The sequence below is a fragment of the Lissotriton vulgaris genome, chromosome 6 (assembly GCF_964263255.1).
Source record: "Lissotriton vulgaris chromosome 6, aLisVul1.2, whole genome shotgun sequence".
NCBI classification, from domain to species: domain Eukaryota; kingdom Metazoa; phylum Chordata; class Amphibia; order Caudata; family Salamandridae; genus Lissotriton; species Lissotriton vulgaris.
Genome location: NC_141694.1, coordinates 1,900,506,198 through 1,900,530,108, shown reverse-complemented (window position 1 = coordinate 1,900,530,108; position 23,911 = coordinate 1,900,506,198). Strand labels below are relative to the sequence as shown.

Genomic DNA, 23,911 nt, shown 5'->3' with positions numbered 1-23,911 from the left:
GCCAGTTCTTTGCAATATTCCAGTACTAAGTCATCAGTTATGGTCAACAACTTATTTCCTGGAACACAGGCCTGCCTCATGGCTCTCCCCATCAGGATCTCATGGGGGCTCAATCCCGTATTCTTGTCTGGGATGCTTCGGAGTCCCATGAGAACCAGGGGCAGGGCATCGGGCCATTTCAGATCAGTGGACCTACACACTTTCCCAAGCCTGCATTTAATGGTGCCATTCAGTTGTTCTACCACTCCAGTAGCCTCTGGCCGGTATGCACAGTGCAGTTTTTGCTCGACATTGAAAGCTTCACAGATGATTTGAATGATTTTGTTATTAAAATGTTTCCCTCTGTCTGACTCAATCTTTACTGGGAAACCGAACCTAGGGATGATTTCTCTCAATAACAGTTTTGCTATAGTGATGCTGTCATTCCTACGTGTAGGGAAATCCTCTAACCATTTGGAAAACAGGCACACAATGACCAATACATATTTCAACCCTCTGCGGACTGGGAGCTGAATGAAATCAATCTGAAAAAGGGACTACAAGTTTTCCCTATTGTTCTTAGGGCTACTATCGTTTTCTTCCGGGATTCATTTGCTGGCAAATCAAACATCTTTGACAGAGGCTCTCTGCTACTGCTCTGAACCTTGGGTTGAACCAAACCTGTCTAAATAATCTTAACATGGCATCTCGTCCCACATGAGTGTCCCCATGATACATTCTGGCCATTTGGTACAACATGGAATCAGGCATAATTGGTCTTCCATCCAAATACACCCATACATCATCATTTCCCCTCTGGTGACATCCGGTCCTTTCCCAACCTGCCCTTTCTTCTTCATCGGCTTCATCCTGTAGTTGCCGTACTTCCTCCCAGGTACCTACGCCTGCAAGTAGCATGATCTGGCAATGGGTTCCGTAATCTCCACCATCTGTATTTATGCCAATTTTAAAGTGTGCACAATGCTGTGCCACTTGATCAGCATATCTGTTCCCAGCAGTCACCTTATCATTTCCTGACCTGTGAGCAGTGCATTTTACCACTGCCACTCGTTTCGGTAACTGTATTGGTTCTAGCAAGTCTTTTACAAATTTTCCATTTTTGATAGGGGTTCCTGAAGAAGTCACGAAATCTCTTTGTATCCAGAGCTAGCCAAAATCATGCACAACCCCGTAGCCGTAACGGCTGTCACTGTAAATTGTAATTACTTCATTTTTGGCAAGCCTGCAGGCTTTTGTAAGAGCCACCAATTCAGCTATTTGTGCAGATTTTACGCATGGTAAATAGAATGCTACGACTATCCCTTCCAATGTACAAATTGCATATGCAGCAAGGGTCCCTCCCGCTGCATCGCGCTTGCATGACCCGTCAACAAATAGCTCATTGGGTGAGTCTTCAAGAGGCTTGTCTTGAATATCAGTACGCGGTTTGGCGCACAACTCTGTATAGTCGATACAGTCATGCCCGATCTCACTGTCCTCCTTTACTTCTTCTCCCTTAACATCTGGTAATAATGTCGCAGGATTGAGGATGGCGCACCTCACAATAGTCACGCTCTCAGCACCCAAGATCACTCGCTCATATTTAGTTAACCGGCTGGGTGTCAAATGCTGAGTTTTGGTACGAGTCAACTAAATTTCCACAGCATGGGGAACATGTACTTTCACAGGATGTCCCATAACAATGCCTTTACTTTGCTCAATACTTACACAGGTGGCTGCTACCGCTTTCAGACATCCTGGCAAGGCAGCCGACACTGGATCTAAGGTGGCAGAAAAGTAGGCCACTGGCCTCCACAGGAGCCCATGCCTTTGGGCTAACACTGAGAGTGCACACCCATTTCTTTCACAGCAAAACAACCCATAATCCTTTGCATAATCCGGCAACCCTAGTGCAGGGGCCTCACAAAGACTCTGCCGCAGGGCCACAAATGCGTCTTTGCTTTCTTCGTCCCACTCTACAGGGTCTTTTTCTCGCTTCTTGGTCAATTGAATCAGAGGTTTTGCGAACATAGAAAACCCTAAAATCCACTGCCTACAATAACCCACGACACTCAGGAACATTCTTACCTCTTTCTGGGTTCTCGGGAGTTTAATTTCTTTGATGATTTTTACTCTATCCACTGTGACCTGCCTTTTTCCTGGTCGAATTAAATGACCTATGTACTTCACCTCATCCAAACAGAACTGCAATTTTTCTGGAGATTCTTTATGTCCTTTATCTGCTTGGTGATTTAACAGTGCAATTGAATCAACCACACAGTCATCTCGGTTCAACAATGCTAACAATAGGTCATCGATGTATTGCACCAACACTGAGCGTCGGGGCAACATCAATGACTCAAAACATGTCTTAAGGATCTGACTAAATATAGAAGGACTTTCCGTGTAGCCTTGTGGAATCCGATTCCACATGAACACACGATCCTCGAACTTAAATGAAAACAAATATTTGCTGTCAGGGTGCAATGGTATGGAAAAGAAAGCATGACACAAATCTATTACTGTGAACCATTTGGCTCGTGATGGTATCTGATACAGAATAACTGCTGGATTTGGAACTACTGGACAACAAGGAACCACAATTTTATTAATTTATCCAGTATTTGGGTGTCTTTCATAGATTCCCATGCCTGAATCATTCCCCGTCGTCGAGACGGGAGCCTCCGGTATATAAAAAAGTAATGTCCTAAGACATACATAAAGAGAATAGGTCTAAGGGTCTCACCTTAGCAACCTATCCAGGTCCTTATGCAGGAAGGACCAAATATAGTAGGCTCCAGGGTCCCACCTTGGTAGCCTATCTGTGTCCTTTTGAAAAAAAAAGGACCAAAGTAAAAGGAACAGCCAATCAGCTACTACCTCCCTCTAGAACCTTCCTGTGAGGAGCCTCAGTCTCTCAGATTTTCTACCGCACGTTGTGCTAGGGAGTCTCCACCTGAGTTCTCCTCAGGAATCTTGGATTTTCAACTAACTTCATAGTTTTTCGACTTTATTTGCTATGACTGATAGCAAAAAGAGAGCACTTTTTCGACCCTGTGCCTCCTGTGGTAAACTGCGGCTTCACGTGGACGACGAACATGAGACATGCCTATACTGTCTCTATCCTCACCACAATTCCATAGACTGCAGGATTTGCCGTAAATTCTCCCACAAGACCCAGAAAGACCGGGAAGGGAGACTTCTAATTTGGCTGAACAGGCTCAAGGACAAACCGGAAGGCGACCTGGTTTCTGAAGGTGAGAGCATGTCTGGCGCCTCACAGTTTTCCCTGAAGCGGCCTAGGGCTTCCTCGCCTGGCCACTCAGACACCCCTCCTAAGAAGTCCAAAAGGTCTTCAGAGGGCAAGCCTACCGTGTCTAGCAAGGACCTTCCTGTCCCCAGGAAGCCACCACTGCTCACGGCGACGACGGCGCTATCGGCGACCACCTCATCGCTTAAAACTGTCTCTACATCGACGACGACAGTCTCGACGACAATGGCATCGTCGGTGTCCTCCTCGTCGACGAGGCTAACTCCCTCATCGTCGACAGGAAGACCACTTTCATCTTCAGCCCTGTTGACGACTAGGACCACACCGTCGACGACACGTCCGTCGACGAGGACGTCGACGACGACACGTCCGTCGACGAGGACGTCGAGGACGTCGACGACGACACCGTCGACGAAGGTCACACCGTCGACGAAGCCCCCGTCGACGAAGCCCCTGTCGACGAAGGGCACTCCGTCGACGACGGCGCCGACGACGAAGCAGTCGACAGCGGAGAAGTTATCAAAGACACCGTCGACGAGAGCGTCGTCGACGGACCCACCGGCGATGAAGACTAAAGCTCAACCAATGACGGAGAGCTCCTTAACGAAGCCATCGTCACTGGTGCAGACGGCGACTGGTGCCTGGAAGGAGGCTGAGCTCCTATCACATGCGATGGATACCCAAACATCCCATGTTACCGTCAAAATCACCAAAATACCGATTACGCCGGAGATGACATCGCCTAGCAAGGTGCAACAGCTCACGCCATCCTGCTTCTTACAGGACCAGGAACTCGAGGAGGAAATGTTTACCCAGGCAACTAGCCCTTCAGACCTGATTGTCAAGTGCCAAAGTACTGACGAAGAGCAGGAGGTCGAAGAACAGGTACCTCCAGTTGTCTCTACCCAGATGCACACTCGGGTGACCCCAATGGTGTGCCTGCCAGCCTCCTTAGTTTCAGACTTGCGCTTCCTCATCCAGGACTACAAAGAGCGGTTTCCGCCACAAGCCACTCCCGTTGTTCCGCCAACTCCGCAGTCAGCTGTGCCCGTTCCTACGCACGGGCCACGACATAAGCCCCCTCCACTGGTTCTTCCTAGGGCACAGGACCCAGCACAAGACCCCATCTCGTCAGAGGAGGAGGGAAGGGAACATGAAGAGGGGGAAGTCCGAGACGATGATACAGATGTGGATGCTGACCAAGACTACGTCACTCACTCTCCAGCCTCTCCGGAGCCACAATCCTCGGAGTCTCCGCCCGCAGATATCGGAGGTTTCCATAACCTCATGGAAAGGGCAGCCAAAAGGTTCCACATGTCCATGGAAACTCAGGAAACGGACTGTTTCCTCTATGACTTTAAGGAACCAACTAAGAAAACAACAAGATCGATCCCGATCATTGATTACCTACTAAAACAGGGTAAACAACTCATGCAGTCTCCAGCTTCACTGCAGGTAGTTGTGCCCAGACTGGACAAAAAATATAGAGCTACGTCATCAGCTCCTGCATGCCTTACGGGTCACCCCAAGGCGGACTCTGTGGTCACCCAGGCGGCGCAGATGAACTCCCGCAACCCTGCATCACCTTTATCAGCACCACCTGATAAGGAGGGCAGGAAGTTGGATGCAGTCGGAAAGTGTTTTTCAACTACGTCTGCGACGACGGTGAAGATCGCCAATTCCATTGCCCTTCTCGGACGTTACAACCGTCAACTCTGGGCGGATATTGCGCCCTACCTTGCTGACCTTCCGGAAGACCTAAAAGCGGAGGCACACTCGCTCCTCCTCGAGGGTCAAACTTCGGCTTCAGAACTGATCGATTGTGCCATTGACGTGGCCATGACTGGATTCAGACAGCTGGCAGGTGCCGCTGTCCTAAGACGCCAAGGCTGGCTTAAGGCAACCTCCTTCAGGCAGGAGATACAAACCAAAATTCTTGACATGCCTTATGACGGCGATCATCTTTTCGGCGAGAAGATTGATGAAGCCCTCACCGCAATCAAGAAGGACACCGACACAGCCAGAGCCCTAGGCACTCTGCAATCTCGCAATCAGTCCTTTCGTACCAACAGGGGAAGAGGACAATCCTCCTATAGGGGTTCTTATCAAAATAAGTCCTCCTACTCATACTCGCAGGGCAAGACGCAGTTTCAACAGCGCCAGAACCAGTCGGGACGTCAGTCCTCCTTCAACAAATCGTCCTACAGAGGAAAAGGACAGAAGAGACCCGCAGGCAATCGCCAATGACTCTTCCACTTGGCCAGCCCCTCCACCATCAAATTCTTTGCGACTGGGAGGAAAACTTTCTTTCTACCTTCAAAATTGGCGGCAGATAACAACGGACCGGTGGGTCCTGCAACTTCTTCAATTCGGTCACTCTCTGGAATTCCTCTCGAATCCCCCACGGACACCACCTGTCAAGCGCCCTCACAGACACCTACGGCCGCTTCTCCAAGAACTAGCTTCTATTCTTCAGAAGGGCGCAATAGAAAAAGTTCCACATGCCCAAAAGGGGGAGGGATTCTATTCCCACTTCTTCCTAATCCACAAGAAGGGGAAGAAATGGCGACCGATCCTCGACTTGAGAGCCCTCAATGTGTTTTTAAAGAAACAGTCGTTCCGGATGGTCACGCTACAAGAGATCCTGGGACTTCTGGAAAAAGGCGACTACATGACATCACTGGACCTACAGGACGCCTATTACCACATCCCTATCCTCAAGGGACACAGGAAGTTCCTAAGATTTGCAGTCGCAGGGGTTCACTACTAGTTCCGCGTCTTCCCTTTCGGCCTCAAGTCTGCCCCTAGGATCTTTACGAAATGCCTTTCTCCTGTCGCAGCCTTTCTTCGCCAGCAGGGACACCAGGTCTTCCCTTACCTGGACGACTGGCTGGTAAAGGCTCCGTCGAGAGAAGCCGCAGCAGCATCTTCCAGCGCCTGTCTGCATCTTTTCCGCCGTCTAGGCTTGACCCTCAACAAGGAAAAGTCGTCTCTAACACCAACCCGAGTCATCACTTTCCTCGGAGCGACCCTAGACACGGAATGCACAAAAGGCCTTTCCATCACAGGAGAGAAAGTCGAAACTTATCTCATTGGCCAGATCAGTGGCATCCAAAAAGACTCTGACCGTCCGTATCTTCAAATCGCTCCTCGGCATGATGTCGTCATGCATTCTGCTCATCCCGCACTGCCGCCTAAAGATGCGCCCCCTGCAGGAGGAACTGACAAAACAATGGACTCAAGCTACGGGATCCTTCGAGGACCGCATACGAGTCACCCAAACAATGATCAACAGTCTACAATGGTGGAGATCAGCCAAACACCTGTCGCAGGGGCTACCGTTCCTGCTTCCGGCGCAACCACATATCATCACCACGGACGCATCCTTGGAGGGCTGGGGTGCAGTCCTGCAAGAACTACAGACCAAGGGAAAATGGACGCCACAGGAATCCAAACTCCACATCAACATCCTGGAGTTAAGAGCAGTCTTCCTGGCGCTCCAATCGTTCCACCCGCGCATCCGAAACTCCCCAGTGCTAGTCAGGACGGACAACACCACGACGATGCACTACCTGAACAAACAGGGAGGGACGCGCTCTCTCTCTCTCTCTCTCTCTCTCTCTCTCGCGAATCTCAGAGAGTTTGGAACTGGCTTCTCCAACAGGGCATCACACTCAAAGCCGAATATGTTCCGGGCAAAGACAACGTCCTGGCGGACGCCCTGAGCAGAGAACAATCCCTTTCTCACGAATGGGAGTTGGACGCAGGAGCAATGGACTACATCTTCGCGAAGTGGGGGACACCACAGATAGACCTCTTCGCCACCAGGGAGAACGCCAAATGCCCAAGCTTCGCAAGCAGGCTTCCCCAACCAGGAACACTAGGGAATGCATTTTCCATAGCTTGGCAGAACGTGTTTGCTTACGCCTTTCCGCCATTCCCACTAATACCCAGGGTAATCAGGAAAATGAAATCAGAGCCTTGCACCCTGATACTCATCGCCTCATCCTGGCTGAGACAGCACTGGTACACGGAACTCCATCGTCTGTCGGTCCATCCACCTCTTCGCCTCCACAGTCACCCAACCCTGCTCACGATGGCTCACGGACAGGTTCTCCACCCGAACCTGGGCCCTCTGAAATTGTCAGCCTGGCTCCTGAATACCGCGAGTTCAGTCACCTGAACATTCCGCAGGAGTGCAGAGATGTCCTGGCCAACGCTAGAGCTGACAGCACAAGAAAGACTTATACTCTCAAATGGAAACGCTTCTGCGTCTGGTGTGAGAAGGAAGGTCTACATCCTTTCCATGTCACCCCTCAACAACTCCTGCCATACCTCCTACACCTGGCGCACTCAGGACTCGCCCATGCGTCCATTAAGGTCCACCTGGCAGCAATTTCTAGGTTCACTCGAACTTCTAGGGGCCCTTCCCTGTGGGCGGACAGACTCATCAAACAATTCCTAAAGGGCCTTTTTAGGTCCTTCCCTAGACCCAAACCTGTCCCTCCAACATGGCAACTCAACGTAGTTCTTCACCAGTTGATGAAGCATCCCTTTGAACCTATCCACAAATCGGATATCAAGTTCCTGTCGTGGAAGACAGCCCTCCTACTGGCACTAACCTCGGCCAGAAGGGTAGGTGAATTGCAAGCCCTCTCCATCCAGGACCCTTTCTTACAATTCAAAGAGGACAGAGTCATCCTGCGTACTAACCCACGATTCATACCCAAAGTCCCATCGGACTTCCATTTAAATGAACCCGTGGTTCTTAAATCGTTCTTTCCGAACCCATCTACTTCGGCTGAGAAATCATTGCACTCTTTAGACCTTCAGAGATGCCTCAAATTCTATCTTGATAGAACAAGACAATTCAGGAAGTCATCCCAACTCTTTGTCGCATTCAGCAGACCTAGAAAGGGCATGCCCTTAACAAAACAAAGCATATCAAGATGGATCTCTTCAGCTATAACTCTCTGCCACGAGAAGGCAGGACGACCTCTGGACTCACGGGCCAAAGCCCACTCCACCAGAGCCATGTCTACGTCTGCGGCACTGTTTGCTGGAGTGCCACTCCTGAACATCTGCAGAGCGGCGACCTGGAAGTCCCCGCATACCTTCACCAGGCACTACTGCTTGGATGCCGAGCTGACAAAAGACGCAGCAGTGGGCAGAGCGGTGCTTCGCCATCTTTTCCAGTAAGGTGAGCCCTCCTACTTCCCACCATCCTTGACTGGTATGCACATTTCCTTATTACTAGATTCTGCATGGCATTGTATGCTGTTGTCGTTACAGTCACAAATGTTCCTTATTTGCAGGTGTATATTTGCTGTATCAACACGGAATGTGCATAGTGTATTGCTTGCTACTCTGATTCAGGCATGGGAATCTATGAAAGACACCCAAATACTGGATAAGAAATGCGTTACTTACCTGTAACTGCAGTTATCCAGTATTAGTGTCTTTCATAGATTCACATGCACCCTCCCGCCTCCCCTGGAAGGACTCACCTCTCTCTAACAGGTTTACACCTAACCAACTTGGTGCGTACGAAAATCTGAGAGACTGAGGCTCCTCACAGGAAGGTTCTAGAGGGAGGTAGTAGCTGATTGGCTGTTCCTTTTACTTTGGTCCTTTTTTTTTTACAAAAGGACACAGATAGGCTACCAAGGTGGGACCCTGGAGCCTACTATATTTGGTCCTTCCTGCATAAGGACCTGGATAGGTTGCTAAGGTGAGACCCTTAGACCTATTCTCTTTATGTATGTCTTAGGACATTACTTTTTTATATACCGGAGGCTCCCGTCTCGACAACGGGGAATGATTCAGGCATGTGAATCTATGAAAGACACTAATACTGGATAACTGCAGTTACAGGTAAGTAACGCATTTCTTTTCGCAAATCCTGTACAATTCTATATTTCCCATTTGGCTTTTTAATTACCATGATCGGTGAATTACATGGGCTGCCCATCACTTCAGCTAATATACCTTGTTCAAGCATTCTCTCAATTTCTTCCGTCAGTCCTGCCTTTACCTCCGGACTCATTTTGTACTGGTGTGTATTGGGGAATACCGCTCCTTCCTTTACAGTTACCTGTATTGGGTCAACATCTGCTATCAATCCTACTTCTTTCCCTGTAAAATCCCATACTTTAGGATTTACTGCAGTCTGTATTTCCTTAGGCAAATCACTTTGGGACATTAACGTGAACGCTCGAGCGTCTTGTTCGGCCATCAGGAATTTGTATACTCCATCTTCGTCAGGTGTCTGTATTGCAACCCCATCCGGTGTGCAAAAAATGGTACAAATTATTTTACACAAAAGATCCCTACCTTGCAAATTAACGGGGCTGGAATCACAAACTACAAATTTATGCATCTGCTTAAACTTCCCTATTCTCACTTCCATTGGATCTGTGAGCGGTGTCTCAATGTATTGTTGGCTACGCCTACTACCTGGATAGTTTCACCCGAGAGGGAAAGATTTGGAATATCTGCCGATCTCACAGTGGACCTACTTGCGCCAGTATCCAAGAGGAAGGTGATATCATTCCCCTCCACTTGACCCTCAATAAAAGGACCTGACTGATCCACTGCTAAGGAGGCACCCAGCACGGACCCCCTTTCTTTCCTTCTCAGGCCCCGTCAATCATCGAGGTCTGAGAGGAAAGTATCCTGCAAAAGATATTGAGTCGTTAAATAATTCCTCTTACCCCCTTCTCCTTGGCGTCCATCGTCTGCACTATGTCTGGACTGGGATGAGTGATTTTGCATAGGAGCAACTGGTAACTGATTCTGCGGTCCCCTTCCCTGCTGATTGGGGTTCCTTAACTCCTCATTCTCCGCCTGTAAATTAGAGTTCGGACCTTTATTAGTTTGCACATTCTTGCACTCGTTTTGCCAATGCCCCAATTTTCCACACACATGACACGGGAACTTCTTCTTTGATTCCTCTATATTCATTTTTCCCCTTAAACTTTCCTCCTCTACCTTCCCCTGTGGTCTGCCATTTCCCTGTTCTTTCCTCCAATTGCTTGAGCAACAGTTGCTCTTGCTGTTCCACCAGTTTCACCTGTACCCACATAACCTTTTTTCTCTAACTGTTTTCTCTTATTGTCGATTTCGTCTCCACAATATTTTGCGTATTTGAGTATATCATCTATGGGTTTTATTTGCCAACACAACATATGCTGTTTGATCATATCTCCGATTTCAGGTTTAAATCCCGTCGCAAATCAATACACAAACTGTCCCATGACTTTGCTAGTGATATTATCCATTCCACTATACTGTTTGAATACTTGCAGTAATCGTTCATAATATGCATTTACCGATTCATTTTTCTCTTGTGTAGTACGGTCAATTCTTACCCAATCAGTTTCTTTAGGGGGGGTTTTCCCCTTCAAATAGGTAACTACCTGATCGTATTTTCTCATCACGTTTGGCGATGGAGCTCCTGTTTTGCGGTCTCTGGGATATTTGTCATTTGGACAATCTACAGTGATTTTACATTCTGTCCACAAATCCGGGGGCACTACTATTTCAAACAGTCCATCAAAGTCTTTTAATAATACCTTTGACACTTTTACAAATCAGTCTACCTGCCGGTACCATTCAACAGGATTATCTCTAAGTTTGGTGAAGTCCTTGGTAAAGGATAGTATATCCTGTCTTGTCCATGGAACATGCACATACCCACCTCCGGGTACTTCTCTCATTGGAAAAACCCCTTCTACTTTGTCTTTTTCTTGTAACACATATCTGGAAGCAGTCTTGCTTCCCTGGGCTTCATCCCTTTTCTTTGTCCACCTGTTCCTCTATTTTTCCAAGTCACCCCATTTCTGAAGAGTCGTCAACAATTCTTTAATCTGTAATTTCCTTCCTGATACATTCATGTGTTCCAGATCCTTTTCACTAAATTCTGCTCTGTAGGGTCGTTGCAACGCTTTAGACCTCCCAATGTCAATGTCTAATGCCAATGTCAAATCACTTAATTTTTCATGATATATTTTAACATTTCGAGTGATGCTTTTACACATAAACAACAATTTAGCATCACTATAGGTGTTTTAATCAGTCTAAACCCACATTTCCTGCTATCAATTACTCTAATTCTACTCTTAATTTATATACGTCTAGGACTTCCGGTAACTGATTTGGTCTTTCTCTTTCTCGAGACCATCTCTCTATTTCTTCAGGAGTAACGATTGATCCACTCGGAGTGCTCGAGCCAGGATCTAGCCTTACCTCTTATCGAGCTCGAGGAATGGTTCTTCTCGGGGTATCATCTAATTTACCCCCTATGGGCAAATCCATTAAGGATATTATTGATTCACATTCACTCATTTCATCATCATTGACTATTGTTTCCTGTCGTATTTTTAGGTACAGACGTGTTTGTTAAACTTTGTACTACAGGATTCAAAGTGGTAGGTGTGCTTAATGCTACAGGATTCGGGCCAACGGATTGGTTCCCGTATAGTGGTACCACTGTCCCAATAGTTACTGGAATCGTTAAAGGTTCCGGGTGAGCACCTAATTGAGTTATTTTATGGAATAATTCTTCCCTGTTTTTACTAATGGCAGCTCTTTCCTTATCATGCAATCCTCTTTCTTCTGTTGGTTTATGCACTACTTGCGGAACTAGCGGTATAGGTAAGCTTGGTGTGGGGGCACTTGGGGAGGGATGCTGCTCTTGGTAAGGAGGCTGTCTTCATCAATATATCATCTAAATAATCATCCTCATGTCATACTACTCATAGGATTCAAACGATTTTTCTTTTCAGTACATTTTCCGCCAGTAAACTCCTCCCCTTCTCTCATGGGGAACATTCCTTCGATCATGGTTGCTCCTATCCAACCCTTCATTAGTTTCTCGGTTATCCTTTGGTAAACTTGGATAAAGTTCCTTCAGACCCTTCAAGCCCTTCTTATTTATTTGAGCGAGAGCCTCTAGTTCCCATTCTTCTAACGCCTAATATTGCGTCATCCTAGGTCGGGGCGCAAGCTCATTCATTCTCCTTCTCAAATTATGTAATTCTTCTCTATTAAAGCAACCATGTTCCGGGAATGCTAATGCTCCATCATCCTTCGTATACTCTGCCCAGTTTTCTACCCATATACAAGTATGGTAACCCCTCTCAAATGCCATGTGAGATACGGGTGTTCCAGGGGGAGCGATAAGAATGCCCTCCCTCGTTCCTATCCGTTTGTCGGGTTTGAACAAGTTTTTCAATTTTCCCATAAGTGTCAATTTCTTGCTAGGGCTGTACATATTTGCTACTCTTTCGCTTAAAAATCGTCTTCCTGCATAACCTAAAGGTTGTCCACTAGGATGCAAAACCTTCCTTGGAGTGTAGTAGAACGGCATATGGGTTTGGTCTATATTTGTCTAACACTCCTTTAAACACAATGCTTGATACAATCCCTGCGGTGAACCACCCTGGATTTTTCCTTTATTTATTTGCCAACCCATACTGTTGCTGCGTTTGAGCTACGTCAGTTCTACTTCCCACAGGTTTGACCCTTCTTTCACAATTTCCCTTACACGCGCGCTGGTTACTCCAATCCCAGCGCGGTCTATCGTGATGTCAGCACTCTCCCAGGACTGATTCTTTCCCTCGCGTTTCTTGCGCTTTTATTCAGAACAACATAAAAATATTTGCTACTATGTTTGATCTTCTAAACTAAAATCCGCACATACTAACGAATAAAATCTTCTATTTTACTCTCCACATACTACAAATAAAACAAATTCCGTCTTATCCTTCACGCACTGCGAGCAGAACCTACTTTCCAGTTTGCCCTTCACTTAAGTATCGGCACTCCTACTAGTCTCCTGATGCTACCCTTACTAGGTAATATAATACCAAGATTTCGCTAGCGAGCCCTTTACTGTCATACACTCTTGATTCCCTAACTTTGTGCCTCGAGTTGGAGTTCTGGACTTTTAATTACTGTCCAGAGGTGTCAGGGACAACACCCGAAGACCCCTGAGTGCTACCTGTCTTGGTGCACAAATAAACAGAAACACAGGCTTCTCGATGGTGGCGTCAAAGACCAAAGGTTTATTACTGCAGGGACACAGAAGTCACAGAAACTACACACAGGCAGAATCTAGGAGCCTGTTCGATTTGCACAAAGTGGGTTGCTCCTTAAATACAGTTTTTTTTAGCTGGGGGCAACATTCTCCACATACTAGTGCGTTTCTCAACCTTTATGTCCTAAACAATAAATATTTGGCGTTGCACAGGAATAGTCAACAATATCTGATGTCAAAACATTACATACGAGGGGTTCTCACTGTTCGATCATAATCCCATGTCGTCTTTTCATTCAAGAGCCGGACCGCCTCATCGCAAATTTGGTTACCTCCCCCTAATAAAGGCCCAGAAGGAAAGGAGCAGAGCCAGGTGTAGAAGATAGAAAAACAGGATAAGAGATGTTTGTGGGTCGTAAATGGGCAAGGCTACCAGCTTCGGCTGCCTAATCATGATCAGGCCAACGAACACGAGAACCAGTATAGCAGGGCTGGCCTCAGGCAGAGGAGGCAGCTTTTGCCGAGTCATGCGGTCACAGCATTTCTGTCCTAAGGTGCACGTGTCACTGGCAAGGTGAATCGCCGGCTAAAGCCTACATGTCCCTAAGTGTATCAGAGGTCACTGTGTGTCCATTGACTATGTGAGGGCAAGAATACAAGATGGATGCCATGATCTAAAATGGATGCCATGGGTAAATCGGAAATGTGGTTATAACAGGAGTGCTCTTGCTCACTGCGTAGCGAAAACACCAGGATCAAATGGATCATTTGCGGTTCACTGGTACCAGAATTATGAGTTTACGACAATGTTGAAAACACGGGTTCAAATCGTCACAGAACCTCAGAGTCCTGCGTAACTCTTCAGCACTGACCAAACAAGTAACCTCAACTGCAGTGTAACTACCAGTTGCTACCTGCTTCCAATATTCCTAGGAATTTCCGGACAACATGTAACAGGTACCACATTTACATGTAACATAAAGAGGTTAGTTAACACATATGACACATATATTTTCGGATCCTTTCCACGTCTTTTACTCACCTCAGTACGTCGCCTAAGTTGTGTTCATTTACTTACCTTACCTAGCCACTTATACCCTAACCATCCCTCTGCTACCACGCTTTACTGATGGCGCGCACGCTTCCCCGAGCCGGACCTGACAAGCTTCACAAACACACACTCAACACACTGGGCCCCATTCACCCATCCGCACCAGTTCGGTTCGGCGATCCAACTACTTACCCTTACGTTCCTGTCATATATTTCCCTTGAGGTCTTACCATACCTCAAGCCCTGGATCCTGGCGTTTAAGTGGCTGGTAGATAATGATTTACTCACTTTTTAGTCGGTCTAATTAGCTGTCTTGAATAACCACACCTGTAGGAGGTTTGAACAATCTTTACATAAGAATTTTGCATAAGGTAAATACAAAGAGAAATATTCTCTATAAACCCTACAAAGTCACAGATTGCAATAGAAAACAGGCGCTTAAATCATTGCAGAAAATAACGCCTGAAATGAAAAGCATACCATAGCAAAGGTATAGAAGTGTGCAACATCTAATAAACCCCAGGTACCTGTGTGCTCATAATTACCTAAAAGTTTGGATAGTGACATGCAATGTCACACCGGACAAAACTCCCCTCTCTGGACCAGGAATGGAGCGGGACTCAGGATAATGACTCCGGACAACCCACGGGACCTCGGGTGGACTCCCCACTCTGGATGGACTTCGGGACCTCGGACTCTGCTCTGCAGGCTTCTCTAACTTCGGTATCAGCTTCCTCCCCTCGACTCCTCTGGTCACTCGATCGACCCACTGCACCTCCCGACAGCAATTCTGATGGATGTGGTATCACCTGACATAGATTCAGGCTGACAGCTCTCTATCTGCTTCTCTTCCCACTGCAATTCTGACCGAAAGCATCGATGGCTACTGACGGACCAACTGAACTCTTATGACAGGACTCCGCCCTATTATATACTTTCTACACCTTGGAAACAATTCTAAATGTTTCAATACCTTGGGTTCGCAGTCTCTGATTGGATGGGGAAATGGGATGAGCACATCTCGTTAAGTCACACGAGTACCTTTCTGAACAGTTATTGTTTTACCATTCCCATTCCCTCGATGTTTCAAAGCTTTATTCCCACCCATTGTACACAAATGCAAATAACAATTTGATACAACAACATTTTGAGCAAAGCTTTCTTGTGGCAGCTTCTTCCCACAGTTCACAGTGTGGTGACCTTGGCCTCCGGAGGACTCTTAAGATGTAATATGGCTGTTTTCTCCCCCATGGGCACATGTGTGCCAACGATAGCAGCTCCAACTCATCAACCCCAACCAGTGACAAAAGCAAAACTAATAAATCAGAAAGAAACATTTGTTAACATCCAGAAATAAAGAATTATAGAAATCGAAATGTTTCAACATTCCCACCAACTACTGTTGCTATCCCTATTGCGTTTGGCATTAATAACATTAAATGACACTTTAAAAACACAATTTAAGCTTAACCCGTCCACACACTATATTAGCGACCAAGTTAAAACACTACTGCGCAGCTGCTAAAGATTCCCACCAAGAATGTGACATCATGCATTACGCGCCTGCGCAAAAAAGGAAACCCATTAAAACAGCCATATTTAATTCACAACATAAACGACAATGTTAATCAGTGCAAGCTTCTAGGTGCTGTTAACTGTTACTCTGGGGGGGGGGGGGGCTTTCTTGACCAGGGTTCCTTTCGAAACTCTGCACCATCACATATCAATAACACATGCCTTCCTAGCTAGAGCATTGTTTTTTTTTGTATAAAAGTGAGTTTAATTTTGGGTATGATTATTAGCATCAAAAAGATGACTGCTCTTCTTGTGGAAGCATAGTGATCATGCTTTCTAATTGTTTATAAATTAGGGTCACTCAACGCAGGTTGACAAGGGCCAGACTACACACCCATTCTGGTTCCCATTTTCATTACAGCATGTAAATAGGATTCAGGTGGATATTTTGAAAACCTAACATGGCTCCACCCTCAAAGTCTTTACTGACTAGGTAGGTTTACATGATGACTCCATGTCATTGAGAATGCGATTCACCAGCGCTGGGTTTTTCTTTTACAATCTCCTTCCTTTGAAGCAATCCCCACTGCCCCTTCTCCCCAGAGCACTTTCTTTGCCTCCTTCACCTAAAGCACTCTGCTTGCCTACCATTTACCTCCTCTCAGGCACTAGCCATTGCCCCCTCTCCTAGGCCCAACAGGCGCTCTATGCACCCCTACCACCTAGGGTGACCAACTGGCATTGGTGTAAATTTAGGACGATGAGAGTAAAAATTCAGGACACTTCTTTGCTACCTCCTAATGGGTTCACGCAGAGATACATCACTTCGGTTTTTCCGCAGCTGTATGAGCTCACTGTATCCCTGCAATATGCTAGCTCTCACCAGTCATCTTCGCTCCTACTGTGTATCCATTGCTTGCACCCCCAGTCTCTGTGCCTTGACGGGTGTTCATCCTCCTCTTTTTACCTAATGCCTGGTTGATACCCTGTGCTTAATTGTGTGTCCCCCCTCCCCCCCCCCAAATGCACCCCCTTTGGTTTATGTTTGTATCGCTGCCTTCATAACCTGTAATTCCTGTGTCTGCTTCAGCTCACATTGTCTCACTGTAGCCCTGCTCATCGTGTCTCTGCTCCCCATGCCTATGTATCCAGTGCTTCCCCAGTCTGTCTCCATTCTCATCCTACCATTACAACCTCCAGCTAGGTTTGATTAGTCTGTGCACAAACCTACTAGTTACAACCCAGAATTTTCTCTTTATTCTGCTCGTTGAGGAGCCCTAGGGATAATCACACCAGATTCATAGCACCCACCCAACAGGGTGTTAAAAAACAGGTAAAATTAGCACCATCATACTGCTTAACGTTATTAAATACCCACAAATAAAATAATCAGGTGACTCTTATTCTCTTGGGTTCAATATTTCCATACCCAGCATTTTCCTTTATGTAATAAAGCATTCTCGTTGTGTCTTTAATAACTGCATAGTATTCATTTGCTAAAACAAATCCAGGATTGCTTTAAACTGTATCCCAGTAAGCCCCATACACCAGAAACACAACACAAACCATACGCTTGATTATAAATTGATTGTGAAACACACAATTGCCATCACATCCATCCACTACTAAACGCATAAGTAAAAAATATTTATATTTACACTAGTAGCTCCAACTCTAAAAAATGCAAGACCTATTGCATTGCAAATGCTTGTTCTTTCTTGGTGTTGTGCAGCATTGGCAAAGCCTACATGTCTAAAAGGTGAGACTTCTTGACTATGCCAATGTGTGTTTATTATGGGTGTAAACCTCCTGTTCCTTGTGTAGATCTGGTCAGAGCCTCATCTGTGGAGTTACACTATGTGAAAGATGCTCAGATTATTGTCCGGGTCCCATCACAGGCTCTCTGATAGAATACAGGACACCCTTGCAACAATTAATTACATTTTCTGCCGTTAATGTGATGCTCTTTGTTGTGTGGTCTAGTCACTGGAAAAGGCTCTGTTAGACCTGGCAGCCATAGGGTGGTTTTTCCCTAATTATTTACCTGCCTCCCTCCATTTTCTGTGCTCATTATGACTGACTTTAGGACTCTGCACCCGCTACCACTGCCAATCAGTGCTAAAGTGTTGGTGATCTCTCCCCTAAACATGGTAACATGAGCTCACACTCACTTGGCATATTTAATTTGCTTATAAGCCCCTAGTAAAGTGCACTACATGTGCCCAGAGCCTGCTAATTATTTGCTGCTAGTGGGCTGCAGCACTGACCGTGCCACCCACATATGCAGCCTGAAACCATGTCTCAGGCCTGTCACTGCAGTGCTTGTGTGTGACGTTTACTGCCACTTTGACTTGGCATTTAAAGCTACTTGCCAAGCATAAAACTCCCCTTTTGTTACATATAAGTCACCCCTAAGGAAGGCCCTTGGTAACCCAAAGTGTGAGACGCTATGTGAGTAAAAGGCAGAACATATACTTCTATGTTTTTTCATGTCCTGGTAGTGACAAACAGCTAAATTACTTTTTCACTGCTGTAAGGCCTACTCCCCTCATTGGCTAGAACTGGGAATTCCTTAGAATACCTTTAAGCTGTAATTCCTGATTGCAAAGGAGTAGCCGTTTCATGTTTTATATCTTTGCAATGGTAATGATAAATCCTCTTTACTGGTAAAGTCGGATTCAACATTACTATTTTAGAAAAGCTCCTTTTAGAAAGTGGACGTTTCTCTGCTTGTACTTCTCTATGTGCTTTACACCCTGTCTCTAATACACGTCTGACCTAGGTGACCGACCCCTTTGTGTATTCCTTCTAGAGAGCTACAGACACTGCAAGGGTTGGGTGTGATTTTGCACTTATCTGCATCCATCTGCTTCCCGATGGATTTTTCTGGGCAGATGGGAGGAAGGGGCCCACTCTTACCTTTCACAGGGTAGTAGACAGACCCCATACAATGGAATGATAACTCCCTTTGGTAGTCTGGAGTGAGTGCTGGGATTGGAAGAGATACTGGTGCATTTCAGAACCACTCTTTGAAGTTTCCCTCACATCAAAGGCACATTTGGATATAAATGCAGAGGCTCTGGCCCCATCAAATCCGACACCTATGGATCTACACAGAACCGCTGACAAAAGACTCAACTGGAGTCTTGGTTTCTCCTTGAGTCTACACTCCGCGATAGGAGGGTGTTAAGGAAGGATCGTATTCCCTTGCTCTGCCTTTTGCATCTTTACATTAAAAGTGTAATCTAGAATGTCTTCAGTGCACTTGTCTCTGTGGTCAATTAAATGTCTCATTAAATGCCAATAGATTTTCGTGATGGACCTGCCATTTAAGCTTATCCAGTGTTTTTTTTCCCCCAACAGGTGAAATAAATGCAGTAAAGAACAAAAAAGGTGAAGGCATTAAATGTGTTTGTTTGTACTTGTATAGCGCACTGCTGCTACCCAGGGGTCTCGTAGCACTGAATTCATACCGCTGTGGAACCCTTCCTGGTTTTCATGTGGATTGTCAACTCCTGGGTACCCCCAAGGTGAAGCCAGGCATCCTAGCGCTGTTGGGGCCGTTGTGGAGATTAAGCAAGCTATTGCCCAGAGTTGCAGAGTGGGACCTATGATTAGAAGAGGCACCGAGGCGAGAATTATCACGTCCGGGGAAATTGAGTCCAAGAGCCGCCAAAGCAGGAATTGAACCCTGGTCCCGGGCCAGACCTCTGCATCAGGGTCTGCTGCTCTAACCATTGAGCCACACTTCTCCATTAAACATCACTTGTGTAGGAAGTGATGTAAAAACATTGCATCTCAAATTCTTCCCTTGAAGGCTAATGCCTCGCCAAAGTCTGTTTCAACAGCAGAAAACCTAAACTGCCCAATGTGGTCTGTACTTGACTCTTAGGGATCACCTGGTTTACATTGACGAAATAACACACTGACATACTGAAGCAAGTCTGATAAGGTTCTCATTACGACTGAAGAGCTATCCTGGATCAGAATGAACACACAGAAGAGAAACCGTATGAATATCTAGAAAGTGACAACACATTTATTAGGGAGAGAAAGAGCAAGTGCAACATCAGAAAATCATACTGGAGAAGAACCATATTGATTGATTGTGGAAACATTTACTTTGCAATGAAAGACCTAATGTAGCATCAGAGTGTCCACTAGAAAACATGTATATGTACAGAATGTAATAGTGTTCCATAGGAAGAAGAATCTAAGGCAGCATTACAAAATCCACACCGGATAGAAACCATATGAATGTATTGACTGTAATAAAGTGTTCATAAAGAATAAAAACCTAAAGCAGCATCAACAAATGCGTACCGAGGAGGGACTGTATAAATGTATAGAATGTGACAAAACATTTGTAGTAAGTGATCAACTAAAACGACATCACAAAATCCACACTGGGGAGAAACCATATAAATGTATAGAATGTGATAAGGCATTTATAACACTTGGAGAGCTAAACCAACACCAGAAAATCCACACTGGGGAGAAACCATATAAATGTACAGAATGTGACAAAGCATTCATTAGAAAGTCACATCTAATGGATCATCAGAAAATCCACACTGGGGAGAAACCATATAAATGTATAGAATGTGATAAGGCATTTATAACACGTGGAGAGCTAAAACGACATCACAAAATCCACACTGGGGAGAAACCATATAAATGTCCAGAATGTGATAAGGCAGTTATAACACTTGGAGAGCTAAACCAACACCTGAAAATCCACACTGGGGAGAAACCATATAAATGTACAGAATGTGACAAAGTATTTATATCAAATGGAATGCTAAAGCAACACCAGAAAATCCACACTGGTGAGAAACCATATAAATGTACAGAATGTGACAAAGCATTTACAAGAAATGCAGATCTAAAGCTACATCACAGAATCCACACTGGGGAGAAACCATATAAATGTACAGACTGTGACAAAGCATTTACAAAAAATGTATTTCTAAAACTACATCAGAATATCCACACTGGGGAACAACCATATGAATGTACAGAATGTGACAAAGTATTTATAGCAAATCGAACGCTAAAGCAACACCAGAAAATCCACACTGGGGAGAACCCATATAAATGTACAGAATGTGACAAAGTATTTATATCAAATGGAAACCTAAAGCAACACCAGAATATCCACACTGGCGACAAACCATATAAATGTACAGAATGTGACAAAGCATTTACAAGAAATGGAGATCTAAAGCTACATCATAAAATCCACACTGGGGAAAAACCATATAAATGTACAGACTGTGACAAAGCATTTGTAGAAAATGTAAAGCTAAAGCGACATCAGAAAATCCACACTGGGGAGAAAGCATATAAATGTACAGAATGTGACAAAGCATTTATAGAAAATGTAAAGCTAAAGCGACATCAGAAAATCCACACTGGGGAGAAACCATATGAATGTACAGAATGTGATAAGGCATTTATAACATTTGGAGCGCTAAAGCTACATCAGAAAATCCACACTGGGGAAAAACCATATAAATGTACAGAATGTGACAAAGTATTTATAGCAAAAGGAAACCTAAAGGTACATCAGAAAATCCACACTGGGAAGAAACCATATAAATGTACAGAATGTGACCAAGCATTTATAGCAAATGCATACCTAAAGCGACATCAGAAAATCCACACTGGGGAGAAACCTTACCAATGTACAGAATGTGACCAGGCATTCATTAGAAAGTCACATCTAATGGAACATCAGAAAGTCCACTTTGGGGAGAAACCACATGAATGTACAGAAGGTGACAAAGCATTTATAACAAAGAGAGAGCTAACGCTACTTCAGAAAATCTCCACGGAGGAGAAACTATATGAATGCACTGAATGTGACAAAGCATTTATAACCAATGGAGAGCTGAAGCAACATTAGAAAATCCCCACCAGAAATAGACTATTCAACTGCATTAAAAATGTAAGAAGGCATTTATTAGAAAGTCACATCTTATGCAGCATCAGATAGTCCACGTAGTAGAGAAACCCTATAAATGTACATAATGCAAAAATACATTTATTACTAGGCAAAGATAAATACTACATCAGAAATTCCACACTGGTGAGAAACGATATGGCTGTACTAAATGTGACTTAGCAGTTATTACAAAGCAAAGTTTAAAAATCTATCAGAATATTCCCACATGAAAGAAACCACATAATTGAACAAAATGTGACAAAACATTTATTCCAAATGGAGGGTGACCATTCAACTGCACTGCATGTGACAAGGTATTTATTATAAAGGGAGAGTTAAAGTAATATCAGTGTCCACACTGGGGAGAAACCACATGAATTTACAGAATGTGACAAGAGATTAATTACAAAGCAAAATGTAATACAAGATCAGGAAGTTCACACATGGGATAAAATATATGTATGTCCTGAATACCACAAAGCATTCATAATAAATGGAAAACTGAAGCAAAATCTGAACATCTACATGGCAAGAAATCCAATGTATGTACAGAGTTTAATAAAGTCTCCCACAGGAAGAATAAGCTAATGCAGCATAAACAAATACACACTAGGGAGAACCCTTATTAATGAATAGAACGTGACAAGGGATCGATTACAAACAAAATTAATATATCAGCCCTATTTAACATACAACTCCACGGGCTACGAGAGATTCCTATTAACCAGGTTCAGACTAGACAGCTCTCCTCAAATTAACACCTGGAAAAAACCTCTTCAAGCTTGTCCTTGTGATGACAGCTCCCCCCAATCGACAATCCACATCACACTTTTCTGTAAATTCTATCAAGAGCTGAGACGCCATTGGCTTCTGCCAATACTCAAGATTATGGGCCTCCGCAGGTGCCGCCCGGCTTATCTTGCTCTCCAATTCCTAGACGCCGAACCCTTTGTTCGAAGGGTTGCGACCTTCTAAAAGCTAGTTACCAAACACAGGCAGAACCTGGGATGATCTAGGATTGTACCCCATCCCCAACTAGCCACTGTTCACGACTGTTAGTACTGTAACCCCTTCATATGGAGTCAATTTCTGGAATTTTTTTTACTTGTTTTGAGCTTTTTCTGAAACACGCAAAAATTTCTTATCCTAATCATCCATCGAATAGCTTGTTTTCGGGTGAAACTGTACTTTATACGTAAATGAAATTATTTGATGCACAGCACGAAATTTTAACTTGTAGTGTGTCTACCCTTGCTTTTACTAGCTGTCTTAATGAAAAACAATTTTATTGAAAATTTTTTTGTAAATGAATTTTATTGTTCTTTTATGGCTGTTCTTCTTACACCCGAATAAAGCTTGATTTGATTTAATATATCAGAATGTTCACACAGGAGAGAAACTCTATAAATGTATTGAATGTGACCACGCATTCATAAATGGAGAGCTAACTCGACATCAAAAGTCAACCGTGCAGACCGCACTGAATTTAGCAAGGCATGTATTGGCAAGGGAGAATTAAACCCACATTAGAAAATCCCCACTGAGAAAAATCTATATGAATGTACAGACTCAATCAATAAATAGGTATTAAGCGCAGCAAATCATCAGTGAGGTTTTCAAGGTGCTGGGTAAGGATTTATTGTCCGGAAGGGCCTATCGGTTGAACAGCCAGGTCTTGAGTCCTTTCCAGATTCAGTGATGAGGCAGATCTCAGGTGAAGGGGGGGAGTTCATTCCAGGTCTTTGCTGCCAGGTGGGAGTAACCGAGGCCTCCGTGCCAGGTGCTTTAGACTCTCGGAGTTTAAGCTAGGAAGAGGGAGGCGGACTGCAGGTGTCTGGTGGAGAGTCATCTAAAGATAATGTTGATTTGCTTCTTCAAAGAGAGCTTGTTGTCCAGGACAATGCTGGCGTCACTGGGCATGGTCGGTAGGGGAGGGGAAGAAGCCAGATTCTACTTACCCCGATGCATTGCTTCAAGGAGATACGTGGTTACTGAAGATGAGGACTTCTGTCTTGTCCGTGTTCAGTTTTAGGCAGTTGTGCTTCATCCAGTTGGTGATGTTGGCCAGTCACCTATGTAAGTTGTCTCTGGAGGTAGTGAGGTGGGTCT

General features: G+C 44.9%; 1 protein-coding gene across 1 annotated transcript in view; it reads left to right on the top strand.

Annotated features, from left to right (window-relative positions):
• Positions 1 to 23,172, top strand: part of LOC147709842 (uncharacterized) — a 67,556-nt gene extending 44,384 nt beyond the window's left edge. The window contains exon 2 of the mRNA XM_086928294.1: positions 19,219 to 23,172. Coding sequence (XP_086784420.1) covers positions 20,171 to 21,763 — 1,593 coding nt within the window. The 5' untranslated portion in view covers positions 19,219 to 20,170 and the 3' untranslated portion in view covers positions 21,764 to 23,172. The remainder of the gene's footprint in view (positions 1 to 19,218) is intronic.
• Positions 23,173 to 23,911: the final 739 nt, after the last annotated feature.